Consider the following 18,736-nt stretch of genomic DNA (forward strand, 5'->3'; position numbering starts at 1 on the left):
ATTTGTGTATAAATTTCTTTTTGGACTTAGTTTAAGTAGGTGCATTTATATTGTGCTTGGTGAATTAACAGGAAATTACCTTCTCACAATCTTGTAACGAAGTGAATTCAAATCATGCAACAAAGAGACACGTGGTAAGTTTTAATTTTGTCAAAAACTAATTTTGAGACACGTGATTAGTTTTAACTTTGTCAAAAACTAATTTTGAAACGATGAAATGAGTTCTTTTTTAAGTAAAGTCTTGATTTTGAATATTGTAAATAAAAAAAGTACATATTAAAAAAGTTTGTTCTTCTTATGAGATTTAATCTGACTTAATTTTAAAATAATTAAAACTCAAAGTGATTATCAGATATATGAAGATTTCAAATAAAAAAGTAATTATCAAATATTAGAGGATTTCAGATAAAAAAATGATGAAATGAGCTTAATTGTATATAAGATGACATTAAGTTGCAACCATTAAATTAGTTTTTGTAAAAAGTTTCTTCCTCCCAAAATTTTTTTTAATGTAATTTTGTACATTTTCAGATAAAGAAGAAAGGTTGTTTGTTTAATAATTGTTGAAGCACTTTTTAATTTGCCAAAGAGCAAAAACTAGCCGTTACAACAAAGCGGCCTCTCTCAACGGTCCATTTCCAGCTTTCCAGTCGAAGATTCGAACGTTATGCCCAAACTTTCTCACCTTATATACTCTCCTCTCCTCGTTTTTCTTCTACAACAAAGCCTCTTATCTCTGTCAGAAACAATCTCTTTTTCCATCAAATACGATTCCAAGTTTCTCTTCAATGGGTCTCTCAATTGAGAATTCTGCAACACAATCTCACAGCCGCATGCACAAAACCTTCCTCATCAGCAACTACATTCTCTTGGGAGCAGCCTCGAGTTGCATCTTCCTTACCCTCTCCCTCCGCTTACTCCCATCGCTGTGTGGCTTCTTCCTTATTCTCCTCCACGTTATCACCATTGTCGGCGCCGTTGCAGGCTGCTCCGTCGCCACTTCCGGGTCCAACAAATGCTACGCAGCCCACATGGTTGCTATGGTGCTAACATCGATATTCCAGGGCTCTGTCTCAGTGCTAATATTGACCAGAACTTCTGATTTCTTGGGGTATTTGAAGTCTTACGTAAGGGAAGAAGATGGGGTTGTTATATTGAAGTTGGCAGGTGGGTTGTGTGTGGCTGTCTTTTGCTTGGAATGGGTGGTTTTGGGGCTTGCATTTGTGTTAAGGTACTATGCTTTTGTGGAAGGTCATGGGGTTGGAAATGGGCAATCATCGAATCAGAGGAATGGGAAAGGTCAAGATGAGGATTTGAAGAATTGGCCATGGCCTTTCCAAGTTTAAGAGACTTTTTGAGTTTTGACAGCAAAATTTTGCTCTTGTTTTTACATTTATTGTTGGGGAATTCCAGTTCTTTGTATTGCTTGTTTATCATCAGTTTGTGATCAGATTGATTATTCGTTATATTAAGTTCAATAAATTGTTGATTTTGTTTGTATTTTTTGCTTGGGAACCAGTTGGAATTTATTTATTTTTTTTTTCTTGATGTAAGAGATTCACTTAATATTTCAAAAGAAAAAAAAAAGTAACAGAATTGATGGAAAGTATCACTTGCTTAATCTACACAATTGATATATATATACGCATCATTGAGCTGACATACGCATCATTGAGCTGACAGTTTGTGCTCGGAGAGAGCAATGATTGCGGGGATGAAGGAACCCTCAACTTTTGAACTGGACAGACATACCCAGCTTGTTGGCTTCTCATTCATGTAAATTCTTCTGTTTCTGTTCTTTTCTTGAACGACGAGGCATCAGAAATCTTCACCACATAACCAAAAGGATTTCATGCAAACATGGCCACGGATGAGAGAATTGATAGTGAAAGAAAGCACCCTAAACCAAGGAAACATGCAATTAATGACGGTTCAATTGGTTCTTGAAAGGAACCCAAATGCTCACTTCATTACCCTTTAATCTTTTTTAAACTCTCCCTCCTTTCTTCCCGTCTCTACGTTGAATCTCCATCTATTGTTTCTCTGTTAACTGGACGGTGAAGCTGCTCTGCTAGATTTTATTCTTGCCTAGATTTCCAATCAAATTACATCATGCTTTAAAATTGCTGACTCAGCATTGTGAATTTAAAAAATAAAAGTTCCATGAGTTTATAAACTTTTGCTTGATCAAAATGTAAATCTTATACCTATTTAAAAAAAAAATCATAAAAGCTCCATTAAAATCAAAGAATTACATTATTTTGTTAACTGAAATGATTTTATAAAGTGTTAGATTTTTAGTTTTAAAATTTTGAGTTTAAATCTTGACAATTTAACTATAAAAAAATCAAAGAGTTACATCCAAATTACATAAAAATTCAGGAATTTTAAAATTTATCTTAGAATTTTTTTAATATTTTTTAAAAATAATTAAATCAATGTAGGAAAAAATTGATAATTTTATGCACAATTGAAAGTATTTTGGGTAAATAGGTTGAAATGGATAGAGAAATGACTTCCAATTTTAGGGTTTAGACCAAGTGTCACTTAATGGGCTTTTAAACCCATCACCATTCCAAAATCCAAACCCAACCGCCGACTGTTCCCTTCTTATTTTACCTCCAAATCCACGGCATCTCCTCTTCTTCTCTGAATTCAGGTTAAGACCAAAACCCCATCATTGCTTTGGGATTTTCAGGTCAGCTTCGGCTACTGCTTTCTTTTTATCTGTTCATTGTGTTTTACCGTATAAAGAAAACAAATTGCTTCGCCTAGTAACAAAGCGAGAGATTTCATCAAAAGTTGGAGGAAACCCTTATCTGTTTTAAGCTGTTGGGTGATTTTTTATGTGAATATAATTTGTTTGAGAGATATAAGAAATGGGTTTAACTTGGATACTTGATAGTTGATGAGTAATTGAGTATTGATATGATTTGTTACAAATTTCATTGATTTTATGATGGTTTCAAGAATGACCAAACCCTGATTTTGTTGCTGTAAGGTTTTTTTGTTTGAAATCAGTATTATTAGTTTGTGATTGAAATTTGATGCTTTTTTTTTTCTTCTGTTCTGTTTAACATCATTTGTTGTTCCTAAACTACTTGGACTTTCGTTTCCAGAAGCAAAACGTACAAAGTTGTTTTTAGATGCCAAAGCAAGCAGTTATGTTTTTTAATAATAAAAATTTGAAACAATATATATATATATATATTTATATATACACACACACACACACACTTTATTTTAGAAAACAAATGCTTGATTTTAATTTATAAGGAACAATAAATTTTGTTGCATTTTAATCGATTGTTTATTTTTGATTTGGGGAAGGGATTAAAATCTTGCTCTGAGTAGGGGATCACGTACTAACCATTGAACCAAATGATTGGATGCAATCCATTGTTTATTTTCAGTCAATTATGATTTTGCTTCCTTCCATTGCTTTTCTTCTTAGCAATTTTAGGGGTAAAAAACAAGCTGCAATCAAATAGACTTTAAAGTTTTTTTCTTTCCATTTTCCTTAAGTCATCCAACCAAGATGAGGAATTATATTTTCCGTTTGTTGTTTCTTTTGCCTCATTTTTTACATGATTTTACCTTCCATCACCTTTTTGAAGAATCAAATAGATTAATAGAGCATTAATATTTATGTGCTGGATAAGCAATTTCTAGGGCCAGCATCTTCCTTTCATTCCAGTTGCCATGTGGACTTTTGGAAGATAGACTAATGATATCTGGTGAATTTCAGCTTTGAAAGCATAAACACATTGGACCATCTTTCTGCTTCTGAAATGGCTGGGCTATTTGCATATAGCAGCCTTGCACCAAAGACTAAGAATTTGGTCGTTGCTGGGGGTTTGACAGCATTCGTCTTCGGTGTATATTTCTATACTATGAGAGCTGTTGGGGGTACAGATGAGCTTCAGGTGGCTATAGATAAGTTTGAGGAGCAGAAAAAGCAAGAGGCCAAGTCAAGCATGCGATCAAAGGCTTGATCTCATTACTCTTTGTAGTCAAGAACAAGGTGAAGGTCATTATGTGACAATCACAAAATTGGTTGCTTGAATCTGTGTTTTGAACTGATTGTCTTTGTTGGTTTTTCATTGTATTTGAGCTGATAATAATAAAAATAACTTATTACTACTTTTTTCTTGGATATATTCCTCAAATTGATTTTTTGTCATTACTCTTTTAGGATCTGGATTGGACATGAATGCGTTTATTATGATTATCAAGTTTTTTGTTTTACAAAGATATATGCTTATATTTGGCACGTAAGATTTTGATATGATAGAATAAAATGATATTATGAATATGATTAGATTAAATAATATCATTTTATCTTATGTTTGATGTATGCAAGAATTAAAATAGAATAATTATTTATTAGTTAAAATTATCCTTCTTAAAAATTTATACAATTTAAATTATTAATATAATTTTTAAAAATATAATATGATATTTAAATTTAATCTTGTGAATTAAAAATAATTTTTTTTTACTGTGAGATGATTAAATTATTTTATATTAAAAGGACGATAATTTTCTTTATATTTTTATCTTTTTTAATTAAATATAAATCAAACATAATATAAAATGATTATCATAAGGGTTCAATTAATAATAATAAAAAGATAAGAGCTCATTTGAAACTTTTTCAAAAACAAAGGACTTTTTAAAAATATTTTGGCCGTCTATATATAGCTCTTCGTGTCGTGCTTTGCCTATCTCGCACGCATAGCGAACCCAAAAAAATGGAAAACAGAACCATACAAGAAGAAAACAAATCATCACCAACATGCGAAAACCTTCCTTCACTCCTCTCTTCGTTCGTCGACACCTTTGTTGACTTCTCGGTCAGCGGCCTCTTCTTACCCCAACAGAAACAAGACCAAACTCCTCAAAAACCCCTTCAAACTCATTACCCCTCCGCCGACCGTCTCGTTGCCATCGGCGATCTCCATGGCGATCTGGAGAAATCCAAGCAAGCCCTCCGTCTCGCTGGTCTTATTGATGGGTCCGATCGTTGGTCTGGTGGGTCTACGACCGTTGTTCAGATTGGTGACGTGCTTGACCGTGGTGGGGAGGAGCTCAAGATCCTTTATTTCTTGGAGAAGTTGAAGCGTGAAGCTGTTAAAAGTGGTGGGCAGTTGATAACTTTGAACGGTAATCATGAGATAATGAATGTGGAAGGTGATTTCCGTTATGTAACTGAAAAGGGTTTAGAGGAATTCAATGTTTGGGCTTATTGGTATGGTGTTGGGAACAAAATGAAGAGTTCGTGTCATGGCTTGGAAAAACCCGAGGACCCTTTTAATGGGATTCCTTTATCTTTTCGTGGTGTGCCTGAAATGTTCTCTCATAGCATTAGAGCCAGAATAGCTGCATTGAGACCCGATGGTCCAATTGCTCGCCGATTCTTAGCTAATAATGTGACTGTTTTGGTTGTTGGAGATTCTGTTTTCGTGCACGGAGGGCTTTTAGAGAACCATGTGGATTATGGGTTGGAGAGGATAAATGAGGAGGTGAGGGATTGGATTAATGGATTGATGGGGAGGCGTGCACCAGGATCTTGTAAAGGGAGCAATGCTGTGGTTTGGTTGAGGAAATTTTCAAAAGGATTGGCAAAGAATTGTGATTGTTCACTTCTAGAACATGTCCTAGCTACAATTCCTGGTGCAAAGAGGATGATTATGGGTCACACAATTCAAGAGATTGGAATCAATGGTGCTTGTGATAATAGAGCAATAAGGATTGATGTTGGAATGTCGAAAGGGTGCATTAATGGGTTGCCTGAAGTTTTGGAGATTAATAGGAATTCAGAGTTGAGGGTGTTGACTTCGAATCCAGTGTATCAGAACAAGAACAAAACTTATGCAGATGCTGCAAGGAAAGAAGGGCTTGGATTGTTGATACCAGAACATGGGCCAAAACAAGTCGAAGTGAAAGCTTAACAGTTTTGAGCATCTAAACTACTGAAGGCTGTTGCCTTATAACTACTGCACTTATATTCTGTTGCTGGTAGCCAAGTAGCAAATGATTAATCATTGGATGCGCATTTGATGTGCACTTGAATTGCAATCTTTGCTTATACAGTCATTGATATAGTAATTTCATAATTTGTTTGACTTTATGTTGTCTCTAGTGTTTAGACATAGAGAAAAGTTTCTCTGCTTATGATTCACTGAGACATGACCTGTTCCTTGTATTGGAATATGTGAAGTTAAAACTTCTCCAATTATGTTAATTTTGTTCTGCCATAGTGCATTTTCATACTATGATCATTGTGAAGTGCCTTTTCTTTCTGCAACCTTCTAAGAATTAATCTATACATTGATTATAGTCTCTTATTAGGTGAGGAACCCAAGTGAATATAAGGTTTCGTATGTCACTGATATGTTGATGCTTTTATGTTTGGGGTAAAAGTCAGTTTAACCTTCTATAACTATAATCATCTTATCATAACATGAAGGCTTGATTTTATCTTGACATCTTTGATGAACCATGTCGTCATATTTTTATGAGGTTTATGTGGTTCTGTTGCTTAGATACCATCTGTCATAGTAATGGCGGTGAAGGTTTCAACACATAGGAGGAAAAGTTCATGTTCGTGGTTTGCATAAGACTTTTAGAAGGAAAAGAGCACACACACAGAAACAGCTGCATCTACGCCCCCAACCAAAGCCACACACACACAAACAACTGTTCTACACCCCCAACCAAAGCCACACACACCCCACCTAACAGTTCCACCTCTTATTATATTATATTGGAATTTAAAGAGAAGTTGCAGCTTCATCATGTTTCTCTCTACCTCCGTTTTTTCTTGAATGACAAGACACTTAGGAGGAGAGGGAAATTGATATTTCTTCTTCAGACCTTAGGGCTTAGAGCTTGACTTCTCTATCACAAATCCAACTGAATGGAATACTGGGTGCTTCCTTGGCCCTTTCTTGAGCTCTCTCGTCCAGCCTTCTAATTCTTGGAGGAAGTCCACACACGTAGTCCTGAGCTCTACGCCCATCAGCTGAAAGTCCAGTAAGCTCCTTCACCTTCCATCTGTCAACCAGGTACTCTACTATACCAGCGTAGTCCTCCGCAGTGTAAACCCCAATTCTTTGTGCAACAGATGAGTAGTGCTCGAAAAGGTTACCATCTTGGCCATCATACATCAAATGGGCTGGCATGGTGATTTTCTTCTTCATCATGTCAGCAAAGGCCAGGACTGCTCCATCAGGATCAATCTCAAAAAGCTTTTCAAGAATTTTAGTATATGCTGTCTCATGGCGCTTTTCATCTGAGGCAATCGACCCACATAGTTGAGCCAACTTAATGTCCCCATGCTCCTTAGCTAGCCTGGCTGTATTCCCATGGGAGATAAAAGTTGCCCTTTCTTGGAATGTTGTGTAGATAAATCCAAGATAAGGATTATTCTCTGTACCGGGATCCTATAAATATACAGAAGCCAAATTAAAAAGATTGATCAGTAGGGGTCTAAAGTGCTCAGTTTAACAGTGTTACAGTGATGGATTGTAACTAAATAAAACAGAATCTTCCATGTATGTTCTTTTGAGAGTGAAAAGTAATTAAATGTCAACCATCCTCCTGAATTGCACTCCTTCATGACCTCATTAGGGCCACTTTCTACACAATTTAGTGAAATTCCAGAAGTGATATAGTGCAACGTTAAGATGCATTTATTTTCACAATGTGTTAATCCAAATTAGAAGATGTAAAGAGACAAAAAGGAAGGCATGCATGACTTCTTAAAACTGCGTGCATGGGCTTTGTTAGCCCCTCCATAACAAAAAGACACCACCAAAAGACTAAAGAAAATTGAACTTAATAGATTGTGCGGCCTTAGAGACCCCAATATGCGGTCCTTCAATGAAATGCAAAGAATTCAACAAAGTTGTGCATGTCAAGTGCATCTGAGGTTTCAAAATTAGACCGAGGGGTGTGTAAATTGTGTAGCAAGCATCTTACCATTCCTGATCCAATCAAATACTGGAGTGTCTTCTCAATTTGCCTCATGTTCACTCTTCCAGACAAGTAGAGATACTTGTTAAGTAGATCAGTATGCCTGTTTTCTTCTGCTGTCCATGACCTCGTCCAAGTTGCCCAAGCAGTAGGGCTAGCACCAGTTTCATCACGAGTTCCATCTAAGGTATTAAGCATTGTCTGGTAAGTTGGAAGGGCTTCCTCCGTGATCATATCACCAACCAAAACAACAAAGTACTCATCTGGAATCTCCTTTGCCCTTTCTCTAAGTTCTTTGACTTGATCATCAAATCCATCAGAGGCAGGATCTGGAAGAAAATCCTTGGGTTGCCAACATTTCTCAACTGGTTTGAGATGAATTAGAATGTTCTTCCTAGCCCAGTCATCCAAAGATTTAAATATCTCAATCTTCTGAGGTGGCATGGAGTGGGAGACCTGACCATGCACTGGTTTAGAAGGCATGTAAGACCTTTTGAGACTCTCAGCCTGTCTGCATTAAGAAAAATGAATGTGGGATCACATTATCATAGATCAGATATGCCATTAAGGATTAAAAGGCAACAATAAATTGTAAAAGTATAAACTTGATCTCACAAATTTGTTACTTGCATGTTCCAGTTATCCAGCACAAGAAAACTATAAAGGAGGTTATAATAGAATATGCAATAACAATGTAATGGAACAGCTTTATATGTTGGCAAAAAGCAAAGCAGCTTTAATATGTGTAACATGCCCCATGCTGCTGATTACACAACCCGACTAAATTTCATCAAATATCGTCATTAGTTTTTTTGCCTGTAAATTAGAATTTAATGTAGTGGGACAATAGCTAAGTTTAGTGTCCCAAGCAAACAGCTTTGACATATAACATGTAGAAGATCAAATGAGAGATCAGGATGTTAGATAGTGGGCTTTAAGATGCAAAAAGGTAGCATCCCTAGTTTTGGGATTGGCATCCTATAGTAGTATAAATAAGTGACAACATCCAAGTGATCAAATGAAGAAAAATATACATTATCAAAGTTGCAAATTATCAATTGTTCATCTGATTTGAGTTCAAGTAAATAGAGAATGTAAACAATCATGCTTTTTAAGTGCAATCATATAAGTACAAATTAAAAGTGCTTTATCTGCATGAATCATAGCTTATGACCTATCCAAGGACACTAATTATATGATCAGAATTTACGATGCAGGAACCACTTGAAAAACAACGTAGATTCACTACATTACCATTTGAAAAGCACAGGTAGCTATCAGCCACTCTGGACAACCACAAGGAAAACCAAGTTGTTGAGAACATTTGAGGGAAAATAGCATCAGTCAAACAAGGGAAAATGGATTGAATTCTATATTGATCAGTACCTCACACACCATCAAAAAACTAGAGCAAGAATGGACACAAAGATGCAGTAGATTCAAAGTAGAAACAGAAGCAATTTCAGGAAATTGTGCAAGAAATTATGAAAGATGATGTTTAAAACAAGCAATCATCAGGAACATTTTATTCTGTTTAAAGAAAAGATTTAAAACAAGAAAAAAGGAATAATAATGTTAGAGAACTGAGGAGTAAGGACCACATATTCTAAACTACTTCTACCAAATTGAATATTCAGTTCAAAATAAGATTCAACCATATTGCAAAAACAGTAATATGAAATTACTTAAAAGGAGAAAAGAGGAAAACTATGTTACCTCATTAGCAGTCTAGAGAATCCAAACTACTTCCATCAACTTGAATTTTATTTTCAAAGACATAGATTAAACCATATTGAAACAAATTAAAATGAAATAAATGGAAAGACTATAGGGCAAGTTAAAGTGAAATATCAGATAATAAAATGTAATTAGATTTGATAAATGACACAAAAAAAGGAAGATCCTTTTGTGCAGAGCGGTCACAATCTTTGAAATTGAATTAAACAAAAGGGGCAACATGAATACAGAAGCAGCAGGCACACAGATATAACAGAAAAATTCTCACATTGCGTGGAAACCTCAATCCCTGATCCCTCCCAAGTACGACAAGAGCATATGCAGGTACAGGCATGGATGAAGAAAAAGCTTCAGTATTGTTTTTTGGTGCATAAGAAAAGGGACGAGACCAAGATATATGTGCATAAATGAGACACCAGCAATATCTGCCACTAATCAGGGGATCATCAAGGATATAAACCTTCAAACTGTAAGCCTTAACATAATAGATTATAGATTACAGTAAAGACTAGATAATCGATGGTTAAGAAAATTTAACAAAATAAAATTTTCAGAAATAAGCTATTTTCTGTCCTCTCAAACAAAAACAAAAACAAAAACAAAACATGAAAGAGGAAAACCAGATATTTGCCTTTTCGTGGAAGACCCGGATCCATGATTTTGAGGGACAGACCCAGATCCAAAACTAGATAAAACTAAAGAAAAGAAGTTAAGATCCATGGTTTTAACAAGAAAGAAATAAGCTAATTTTAGTCCTCTCAAACAAAAACAAGACATGAAACAGGAAAACAATATTTTTGACTTTTCTTGAAAGACCCAGATCATGATTTTGGGGTAAAGACCCAGACCCTAAATCAGCTAAAACTAAAGAAAAGAAGTTAGGATCCATGATTTTAACAAGAAACAAATAAGTTATATTCAGTCCTCTCAAACAAAAACAAGACATGAAACAGGAAAATCAGATATTTGACTTTTATTGAAACACCCAGAACAATGACTTTGGGGTAAAGACCCAGATCCAAAATCAGCTAAAACTAAAGGAAAGAAAATAATTAAGTTATAACAAGCAATAAAAAGCCAACAAAAAAAGGCAAAAGAAAGACACTACCATTGAAAGACATGTGCTTTTCCATCATGAACCTTAATCAGTAAAAATTAGATATAGAGAAGCTATAACAATAAAGATATAGAAATAAGAAATGAACCTTATTTCAATTATTTATAACTTAAAAGTATTATTCCAAATGGAAAAGAACTACATTAAAGGCCATTATACAATACAGACAATAAGAACATGAAGATCATAAGACATCATCACCACATAAAAGAGACCTCTTGAAAGCCATGTTAGTTTGCAAAAAAAACAAAACCCAGCTCCAAATCAGCTAAAACTAAAGGAATGAAGTCAAGATCCATACTTAACAAGAGAAAAAATGAAGTTATAATAAGGAATAAAAAGCAAACAGAAAAAAATAAAGAAAAGAAAATAAAGAAAGACACTTACTTGGAGCTAGGAGGAAGAGTGGAGACCATGCAACAAACCTTGGGATATCGGAGGCTGGCCATTGGTGGAAGAGCAAAAGAAGGGAGTTTCTGAGATTGAGAAGCGATAGGATTGAAATTCAAAGCCATTTTTTTTTTCTTACTTGAAGTGTTCAAGACTGCCTTTCTTTTTTAGGAAGTTGTTGGTTGCTGCTTCAGATTCCTCACAGATGAGAAAATAAATGCAACGTGAAAGTAACAGAACCGGACATTGAGTTTGTTCCACATTAACATTGGCCCTAACTTTGGTTTGAATTACTAAATGCCATTCACCGAACGCCATGCAAATTCAATGATGTCCTTTGTTTCTTTCGCATTTTTATTTTTTTATCGCTTTCAATGTTAACATTGTCACGCGCCGACTGACCACTTGTGTCGGCTTCATTTGCTTCTATTATTATATTAATTAATATTGTCACCTGACCACTGAGCAGTTGTCATCGACAATGGATTCAGTTTGATTCCCTTGAAATTTTAAATTTCTATTAAATAAATCGATTTCATTAAAAACAAAATTTGAGTAAATCAAACGTGAGTTAATATATATAAAATAAAAAAATTTATATTTTAATATATTATCGTCTATAAATTATACACAATTAGTAAATCATATTTTATAAAAAAATTAATTTTAAAATTTTTAAAAATAAATATACTTAATTTTAATAAGTTTGGTTTTTGTTAGATTATATTTATGAAGAATTTTAAAATTATAATAAAATATTAAATATAATATTTAAATTTTAAAAAAATTTATACATAAATTATAATTTTATTAATTAATATAATACATAAAAATTATTTATTTATCACGTATAATTACTTAAAATTAATCATACTTTGCAAGAGAAAAAAAATCATTGGTCTTTTTTAAATTTAAAATAGATTTTGATTAATAAGCGATTGATTTAATCGGTTAAGATTTATTTTTTTTAATAAAAATATTTTGGGTTTGAATCGTACTGATAATTATTTATTGAGATCATTTTAAATGTATGATTTATAATAATTATTTTAAACTGTCAAATATAACACATTTTATTTTAATTTGAGAGATTGAATAATTTATTTATCTCAATTTTTTTGGCAAAAAAAATAGATTTTGTTTTCAAATATTTTAAAATAATAAGATGGATATTAATTTTTAAATAAACGAAAAAGAAAAAAAATTAGAATTCAATTCTTTAAAAAATAAAATATATGTGTATATAAAATACTTGAGTGCATATAAATTTTAATTTATTGACAAAAGATAGTTTGTCCTTTTCCTGTTTATAGTAAAACATACTATTTTCACAGCATATCACTCAAGTCACTCGGCTCCTCGTAAACATCGACATAAATGTTTTTTAAAAAATATTATTCAATAAAATTTCTAATTTTCAGATTAAAAAATAAAAATAAAATATTTTGGGCAGGCAAAATTGACACTGTGGAACGTAATGTTAAATCTGTTTCATGTCATTTAATAGTTTTGGTATTTGTTGGATAGTGGCTATACATCAACATCAATTCCTAAGTTTTGTACTATTTGTGGAATCAATAATAAATTTTTCATAGGGGCAGTGTTGGAGTAAACATCTGCATAATTGTTTTTGGAAAAAAGTTTCTACAACAAAATTTGGGCTAAACTGCCACTATTGGAAAGTAGGATTGCATCCGTTTCACGTCATTTGTATTTTATTCTATAGTGGTTACGCATCAACGTCAATTTATAAGATTTTACAATTTGTGAAATCAATAGTTATTGGACGGTGCTTACTGAATCACAAGTTTTGTACTTTTTATGAAATCAATATAACGTCACGTGATCAACAACCGAAGATTTCATAGTTTTAACATATTTAGCGATCAATAATTAATTGATTTAATTGATTAAAATTTTTTTTTTTATAAAAAAATTTTAAATTTAAATTTTATCAATTATTTATTGAGATTATATTAAATGCAGTTACTTATTTTAAATTATCAGATATTACATATCTTATTTTGATTAAAAAATTAAACAAATTATTTATCGTCGAATTTTTTTTTACTAAAAAATAAAAAAAAAATATTTAACAGGAATTATATTGAAATTTGTTTTTATCAAGTGAATTTGATTATTTAATTATTTTTAATTTATTAACTATAATTGATTATTTAGGAAAATAAAGTAAGTTTAGTATTGAAGTTAAAAATAATTTGTGTATTTAAAAGTTATTTTTATATATTAATAATTACATAATTTATTGATAAATTATTAAATTTTTAATTTTAATAATTAAAATTCAAATTTTAATAATTAAAATTCAAATTTTAATAGTTTTAACAATTAAAAATTGTTTTTATTTAACTTCAATGCCAAATAACAAAATGTGATTTTTTGGTTTAAAAATTTAATTTGTAAATCTAAACCAAAAAGTTAATAAGGAGATGTTTTTACGATTCAACGATAATTTTGTGAGTAAAATGATTTTATTATTTTTATATATTAAATTTTTTATTATTTTATGCATTTTTCTATATTTCAATTGATTTTTCACATCCAAATATTTAAAATTCTTAAACTATATTTTTTTTCATCAAATTTTTAAACACATTTTTTTAATTTAAAAATTTTTTAATAGTGGATATATTATATATTTTCTGTTCAAAATTATTCCTTTATGAAAAATACTAGGGATATATGCAATCCTTTTTTTTTTTATTTTTAGGCTATCTCTAAAAATAGAAAATTTTTACTATTGATCTTTTTTTACATTTTCTTTATTTTAATTTTCCTTCACCTCTTTTCCCTTTAACCAAAGACAATCAAATAAGTCCTTCACCTCTTGGCCTAGTGGCTAAGGATTTGGTTTTAATCAAGATTTTTTCTCCATTGCAAGGATTATACCCTTTTTTGAACTAAAAAAAACTCAAATAGAATTCAAGATTTTATTTTGTTTTTCCTAATTTATTTATTTTTAGTATGGATGTTAATGAATATGATATAAAGGGGTAAAGCATTTTTCTTCTCTATCCCCAAATTTTTATATTACTCTATCTCTGTACTTATACTTAATAGACGTTACAAATCTATCTCCATCCACATTTGTTAAGGTATTTAATGGGTGTAATTAATCAATGTACATGTAGTTTTTTTTTAAAAATAAAAATAAAAATATATTTTTAAAAATTTTAATTTTTCATATTTATATAATTCTTTATAAATATATATTAATATATATTAAATAGAAATATATTAGTTTGAATTAATTTAAAATAATAATTTATATTATTTAATAAAAATCTATCTACTAATACATAAAAATATATATGTACAGTATTGATACGAGTATAGAATGAGTACTATATTATTTGCCCTCATCTGATATCTGATAAAAAATTTAAAATCATACTTATCTCATCTCGATCCCACAATGTAACATTCATCATTATCCCTATTTCAATTTAGATAAAAAATCAAATTTTTCATTAGATATAGATAAAATTGATAACTCTATTTTTTAGTGTTTTTGACAAAACTTTATGACCAATCATATATATATATATATATATTATATTACAATATATAAGGATACCTGATAAGAGTTATCACGTTGACACTTAGATGGACATCTTTTTTGGACACATGAACAATACCTATTATATATGATTTAAATTCAAATATCAAAATTTTCAAATATAAAATCTTACCCAAATTATCTACGATTTTTTCTTAAAAATAAAAAATCTGAATAAGTTGCAATAAAAATATAAAACTTTAAAAAAATTAATCTTATTTGATTAAAATTTCACCGAGAGATCACTTTTTAAATTTAAAATTTTTAAATGAATATTTTTACTTTGTAATTTTCTTTGTAATTTTTTAATCTTTTTCTTAAATTCAAAAACACAGATATCGCTTATTATATATATTTTTTAAATTCAAAAGATATTTATAATTAGTTTATTATAATTTAATGTCTTAATTATAATATATGTATTATATATTTTTAAATATGTAAGTAATTAAATAGTATTAATTCATATTTTTACATATTTAAATAAATAAAAATAATCTTTATCGTACAGATAATAAGCTAGTTATAGCTAAACCATGAGCCAAGAAATTGGCTTCTTGCTCGGTATGAATGAACTAACATTTAGAAGCATTAATAAACAATGAATTTTTATCATAAACAAGTATAGACTTTTTTATATAAAAGATACCATAAGTATTGAGATTTTTTTATATAAAAGATGTTGTAATATGAAATTAAAAAAAAATATATTGTAGGTATTAAAATTTAAATATTAAATTTATTGAATATTATATTTTACAAATAATTATACGAATAAATTGAATTAAACTTAAATTGGATCAAATTTTGTAATTTTCTTAACTTTCATTAAAGAATCACTTGCAATTCAAGTTGTTAAAACCACTTATCCAAAGCCATTTCCAAACCAAAGAATCATTTGGAAGTTACCTATACTTCTAGAATGAGGAAATGAGTTCACAAATAAGTTAGGAAAAGAAAGCTCTAGAATCAACTTGAGATCATACGCTAGCTTTACCTTTTACATAATCTAAGCATTGTATGACAATGCTGAGTTGGTTTTGATTGAAGATGGAAAAATGGATTTTCATTTTGGTTGAAGCTGCCATTAGACACAACATTAGATCTAGCTAGTTACCAACTACATGGCTGATTTTGCTAGGAACATAGCTTGAGAAGTAACGTGTTGTTCTTTCTCGTGAAATTCTTTCAACTTCTGCTGGATATAATGATATCATATGCACTTAAATAATTTGATTATTTTTCTACATGAAGTTTATCAAAAATCTCACTTGAAAATAAAATTAAAAACCAATATTATAATTTTAACAGATCTATTTTGTTTTAATTTAATAACATACGCAAAATCAACTTATGACTAGAATTTAAAGTTTAGCTTAGTTAGTTCATGCTATCACCTTTATAAGATAACCTTTAGCAAGTTTGGATCAAATTCTGATACTTATAATCTTTTTTTCTATTTTTAGGTTGCGACTTCTTTTGTATCAAAAGAATGAACTTAAAGCGTTCAATATGTTTGGGTTCAAATTCCAATACTTACAATAATTTCTCTTTTATCTTTAGCTATAAATTCTTTTATGCTAAAGAATAAACTTATAAAAATTAATATGGATACATGATTTATATATTTGTATTTGTAATTAATCTACTAACATTAAAACCATAACAAAAACTAGGAAACTTTTATGTGTGGTTAGACACTTTTTCTATAGCTCTGTTTTTACTTGAATGAGAAGACACTTGCAGGAAAGGCAAATACATAGTAGTTCTTTTTTTAAGACTTCAGAGCTTCACTTCTCTATTAAATATCCAACTGAAGGGAACACTGGGTGCTTGCTTAGCCCTTATTTGAGCTCTCTCCTCCAGCTTTCTAATTCTTGAAGGAAGTTCACACACATAATCCTGAGCTTTTCGCCCATCGGCTGAAAGCCCAGTTAGCTCCTTCACCTTCCATCTATCCACCAAGAACTCTACAATATCAGCATAGTCCTTGGCAGTATAAACCCCAAGTCTCTGTGCAACAGCTGAGAAATGGTCGAAAAGGTTATCATCTTGGCCATCGTACATCAAGTGAGCTGGCATGGTGATTTTCTTCCTCATCATGTTAGCAAAGGCCATGACAGTTTCATCAGGATCAATCTCAAACAGCTTTTCAACCATTTTAGTGTAGGCTGTCTCATGGCGCTTTTCATCTGAGGCAATGAAACCACATATTTGAGCCAATTTAATGTTCCCATGCTCCTTGGCAAGCTTGGATGTATTCCCATGAGAGATAAAAGTTGCCCTTTCTTGGAATGATGTGTATATGAATCCCAGATAAGGATTGTTCTCTATTTGGGGATCCTATAAAATATAGAAGAGAATTCTAAAAGAGTGATTGTTTGGGAAAAAAAGAGCTCAATTTAATCCTAAAAAATTTGAGTTAAGGGGTAATTTAGCCCCCAAAGTATACCATTTTTATGATTTGATACTTACAAAAAAAAGTTCATGATTAGGGATCCGAACTTTGTTTTTGTCATGCATTTTAATTTGAAGCTAATGTGGCAAAAAATAAAAAAAAACAATAATATAATGTCATGTGACACATTTTTATTTATCAACATTTGTCGTATCAGTATTTTAACTAATGATGTTAGTCAATAATGTAAAATGCTTGACGAAAACAAAGTTCAGATATCTAATCATAAATTTTTTTATAGGTATCAAACTTATAAAAGTATAGCAATTCAAAGTTAAATCACATGTTAACCCAAAAATTTTAAACCAGATGTTAGAATCTTTTCTCCTGTATCGTACTTGTTCCAGATGGTACATGAGGAAGCAACTTTCTACATCATTTAGTGAAATTCTAGAAGTGAAATAATTAGAATTGTGTATTGGAGACCCGAGTTTGCAGACCTTAAAAGAACCCAAGGTTTGAAATTAAACTATAAGAAGTGAATAAATTGTGTAGCAGCATCATACTTACCATTCCTGATCCAATCAAATACTGGATCGTCTTTTCAATTTGCCTCATGTCAACTCTTCCAGACAAGTAGAGATATTTGTTAAGCAGATCACCATGCCTGTTTTCTTCAGCTGTCCATGCCCTCATCCAAATTGCCCAAGGAGTGAGGCTAGCACCTGTTTCATCACGAACTCCATCAATGGTATTAAGCATGGTTTGGTAAGTTGGAAGGGCTTCCTCTGTGATCATATCACCAACCAAAACAACAAAGTAATCATCTGGAATCTCCTTTGCCATTTCCCTTATCTCTTTGACTTGTTCATAAAATCCATCCGAGGCAGGACCTGGAAGAAAATCTTGGGGTTGCCAACATTTCTCAACTGGTTTGAGGTGAATTAGAATGTTGTTCTCAGCCCAGTTTCCCAAAGATCTAAAGATTTCAATCTTTTGCGGTGGCATGGAATGTGTGACCTGATCATGCACCTCCCAATGAGGCATGAAAGCCTTTTTCAGATTCCTAGCCTCTCTGGATTTAAATGAAGGAATTTGGGGTTACATTCACAGTTCAGACCTGTCAATAAAGGCTACAAATCCTATCTAACAAATTTGGTCATTGCATGTTTCAGAATATGCAGCAGTTTGAGTAATTAAAAAGTCATATATAGCAAATGGGATAATGTAAATAACATACTCGAATTATAATAAAATATTTAATACAATGCATGATTTTTAAAAAAATTTATGTGACATTTGACTTATTAATCTATTAACTAATATAATATTTGAAAAGTTATTTGTCAACCATATATTATAATTACGTTAAAAATAAATATCACATTAATTAACATATTCATAATTTAAATATCATATTAAAAATTTTATAAAATTCATATATCATATTAAATATTTCACTATAATTCAGAGTCTATCGGTTAAAAAAATTTTCACGTACAATCAAGAATCTATCACTATTGTTGTGTTTCCT

General features: G+C 31.2%; 5 protein-coding genes across 5 annotated transcripts; 3 read left to right on the forward strand and 2 right to left on the reverse strand.

The window, feature by feature from the left end:
- Positions 1–705: 705 nt before the first annotated feature.
- Positions 706–1,500, forward strand: LOC111279285 (uncharacterized). Its single transcript, XM_022866292.2, has one exon. It carries the CDS (start codon positions 789–791, stop codon positions 1,344–1,346), a length of 558 nt encoding a protein of 185 aa, XP_022722027.1. The 5' UTR covers positions 706–788; the 3' UTR covers positions 1,347–1,500.
- A 1,042-nt stretch (positions 1,501–2,542) lies between these two features.
- On the forward strand, positions 2,543–4,156 carry LOC111279677 (cytochrome oxidase assembly protein). Its single transcript, XM_022866657.2, has 2 exons — positions 2,543–2,698; positions 3,749–4,156. Exon 2 carries the CDS (start codon positions 3,792–3,794, stop codon positions 3,993–3,995), a length of 204 nt encoding a protein of 67 aa, XP_022722392.1. The 5' UTR covers positions 2,543–2,698; positions 3,749–3,791; the 3' UTR covers positions 3,996–4,156.
- Positions 4,157–4,715: 559 nt separating this feature from the next.
- SLP2 (Calcineurin-like metallo-phosphoesterase superfamily protein) lies at positions 4,716–6,278 on the forward strand. Its single transcript, XM_022866293.2, has one exon. The coding sequence runs from the start codon at positions 4,755–4,757 to the stop codon at positions 5,952–5,954; it is 1,200 nt and encodes a 399-aa protein (XP_022722028.2). The 5' UTR covers positions 4,716–4,754; the 3' UTR covers positions 5,955–6,278.
- A 311-nt stretch (positions 6,279–6,589) lies between these two features.
- On the reverse strand, positions 6,590–11,408 carry LOC111279287 (stearoyl-[acyl-carrier-protein] 9-desaturase, chloroplastic-like). The gene is made up of 3 exons (XM_022866295.2): positions 11,222–11,408; positions 7,987–8,491; positions 6,590–7,448 (listed from the first exon to the last, which is right to left on the reverse strand). Exons 1-3 carry the CDS (start codon positions 11,347–11,349, stop codon positions 6,888–6,890), a joined length of 1,194 nt encoding a protein of 397 aa, XP_022722030.2. The 5' UTR covers positions 11,350–11,408; the 3' UTR covers positions 6,590–6,887.
- A 5,008-nt stretch (positions 11,409–16,416) lies between these two features.
- On the reverse strand, positions 16,417–18,309 carry LOC111279318 (stearoyl-[acyl-carrier-protein] 9-desaturase, chloroplastic-like). Its single transcript, XM_022866343.2, has 2 exons — positions 17,773–18,309; positions 16,417–17,147 (listed from the first exon to the last, which is right to left on the reverse strand). The coding sequence occupies exons 1-2, from the start codon at positions 18,247–18,249 to the stop codon at positions 16,587–16,589; spliced, it is 1,038 nt and encodes a 345-aa protein (XP_022722078.2). The 5' UTR covers positions 18,250–18,309; the 3' UTR covers positions 16,417–16,586.
- Positions 18,310–18,736: the final 427 nt, after the last annotated feature.

The sequence above is a fragment of the Durio zibethinus genome, chromosome 27 (genome assembly GCF_047325235.1).
Source record: "Durio zibethinus cultivar Kanyao isolate XHJ-2024 chromosome 27, ASM4732523v1, whole genome shotgun sequence".
NCBI classification, from domain to species: domain Eukaryota; kingdom Viridiplantae; phylum Streptophyta; class Magnoliopsida; order Malvales; family Malvaceae; genus Durio; species Durio zibethinus.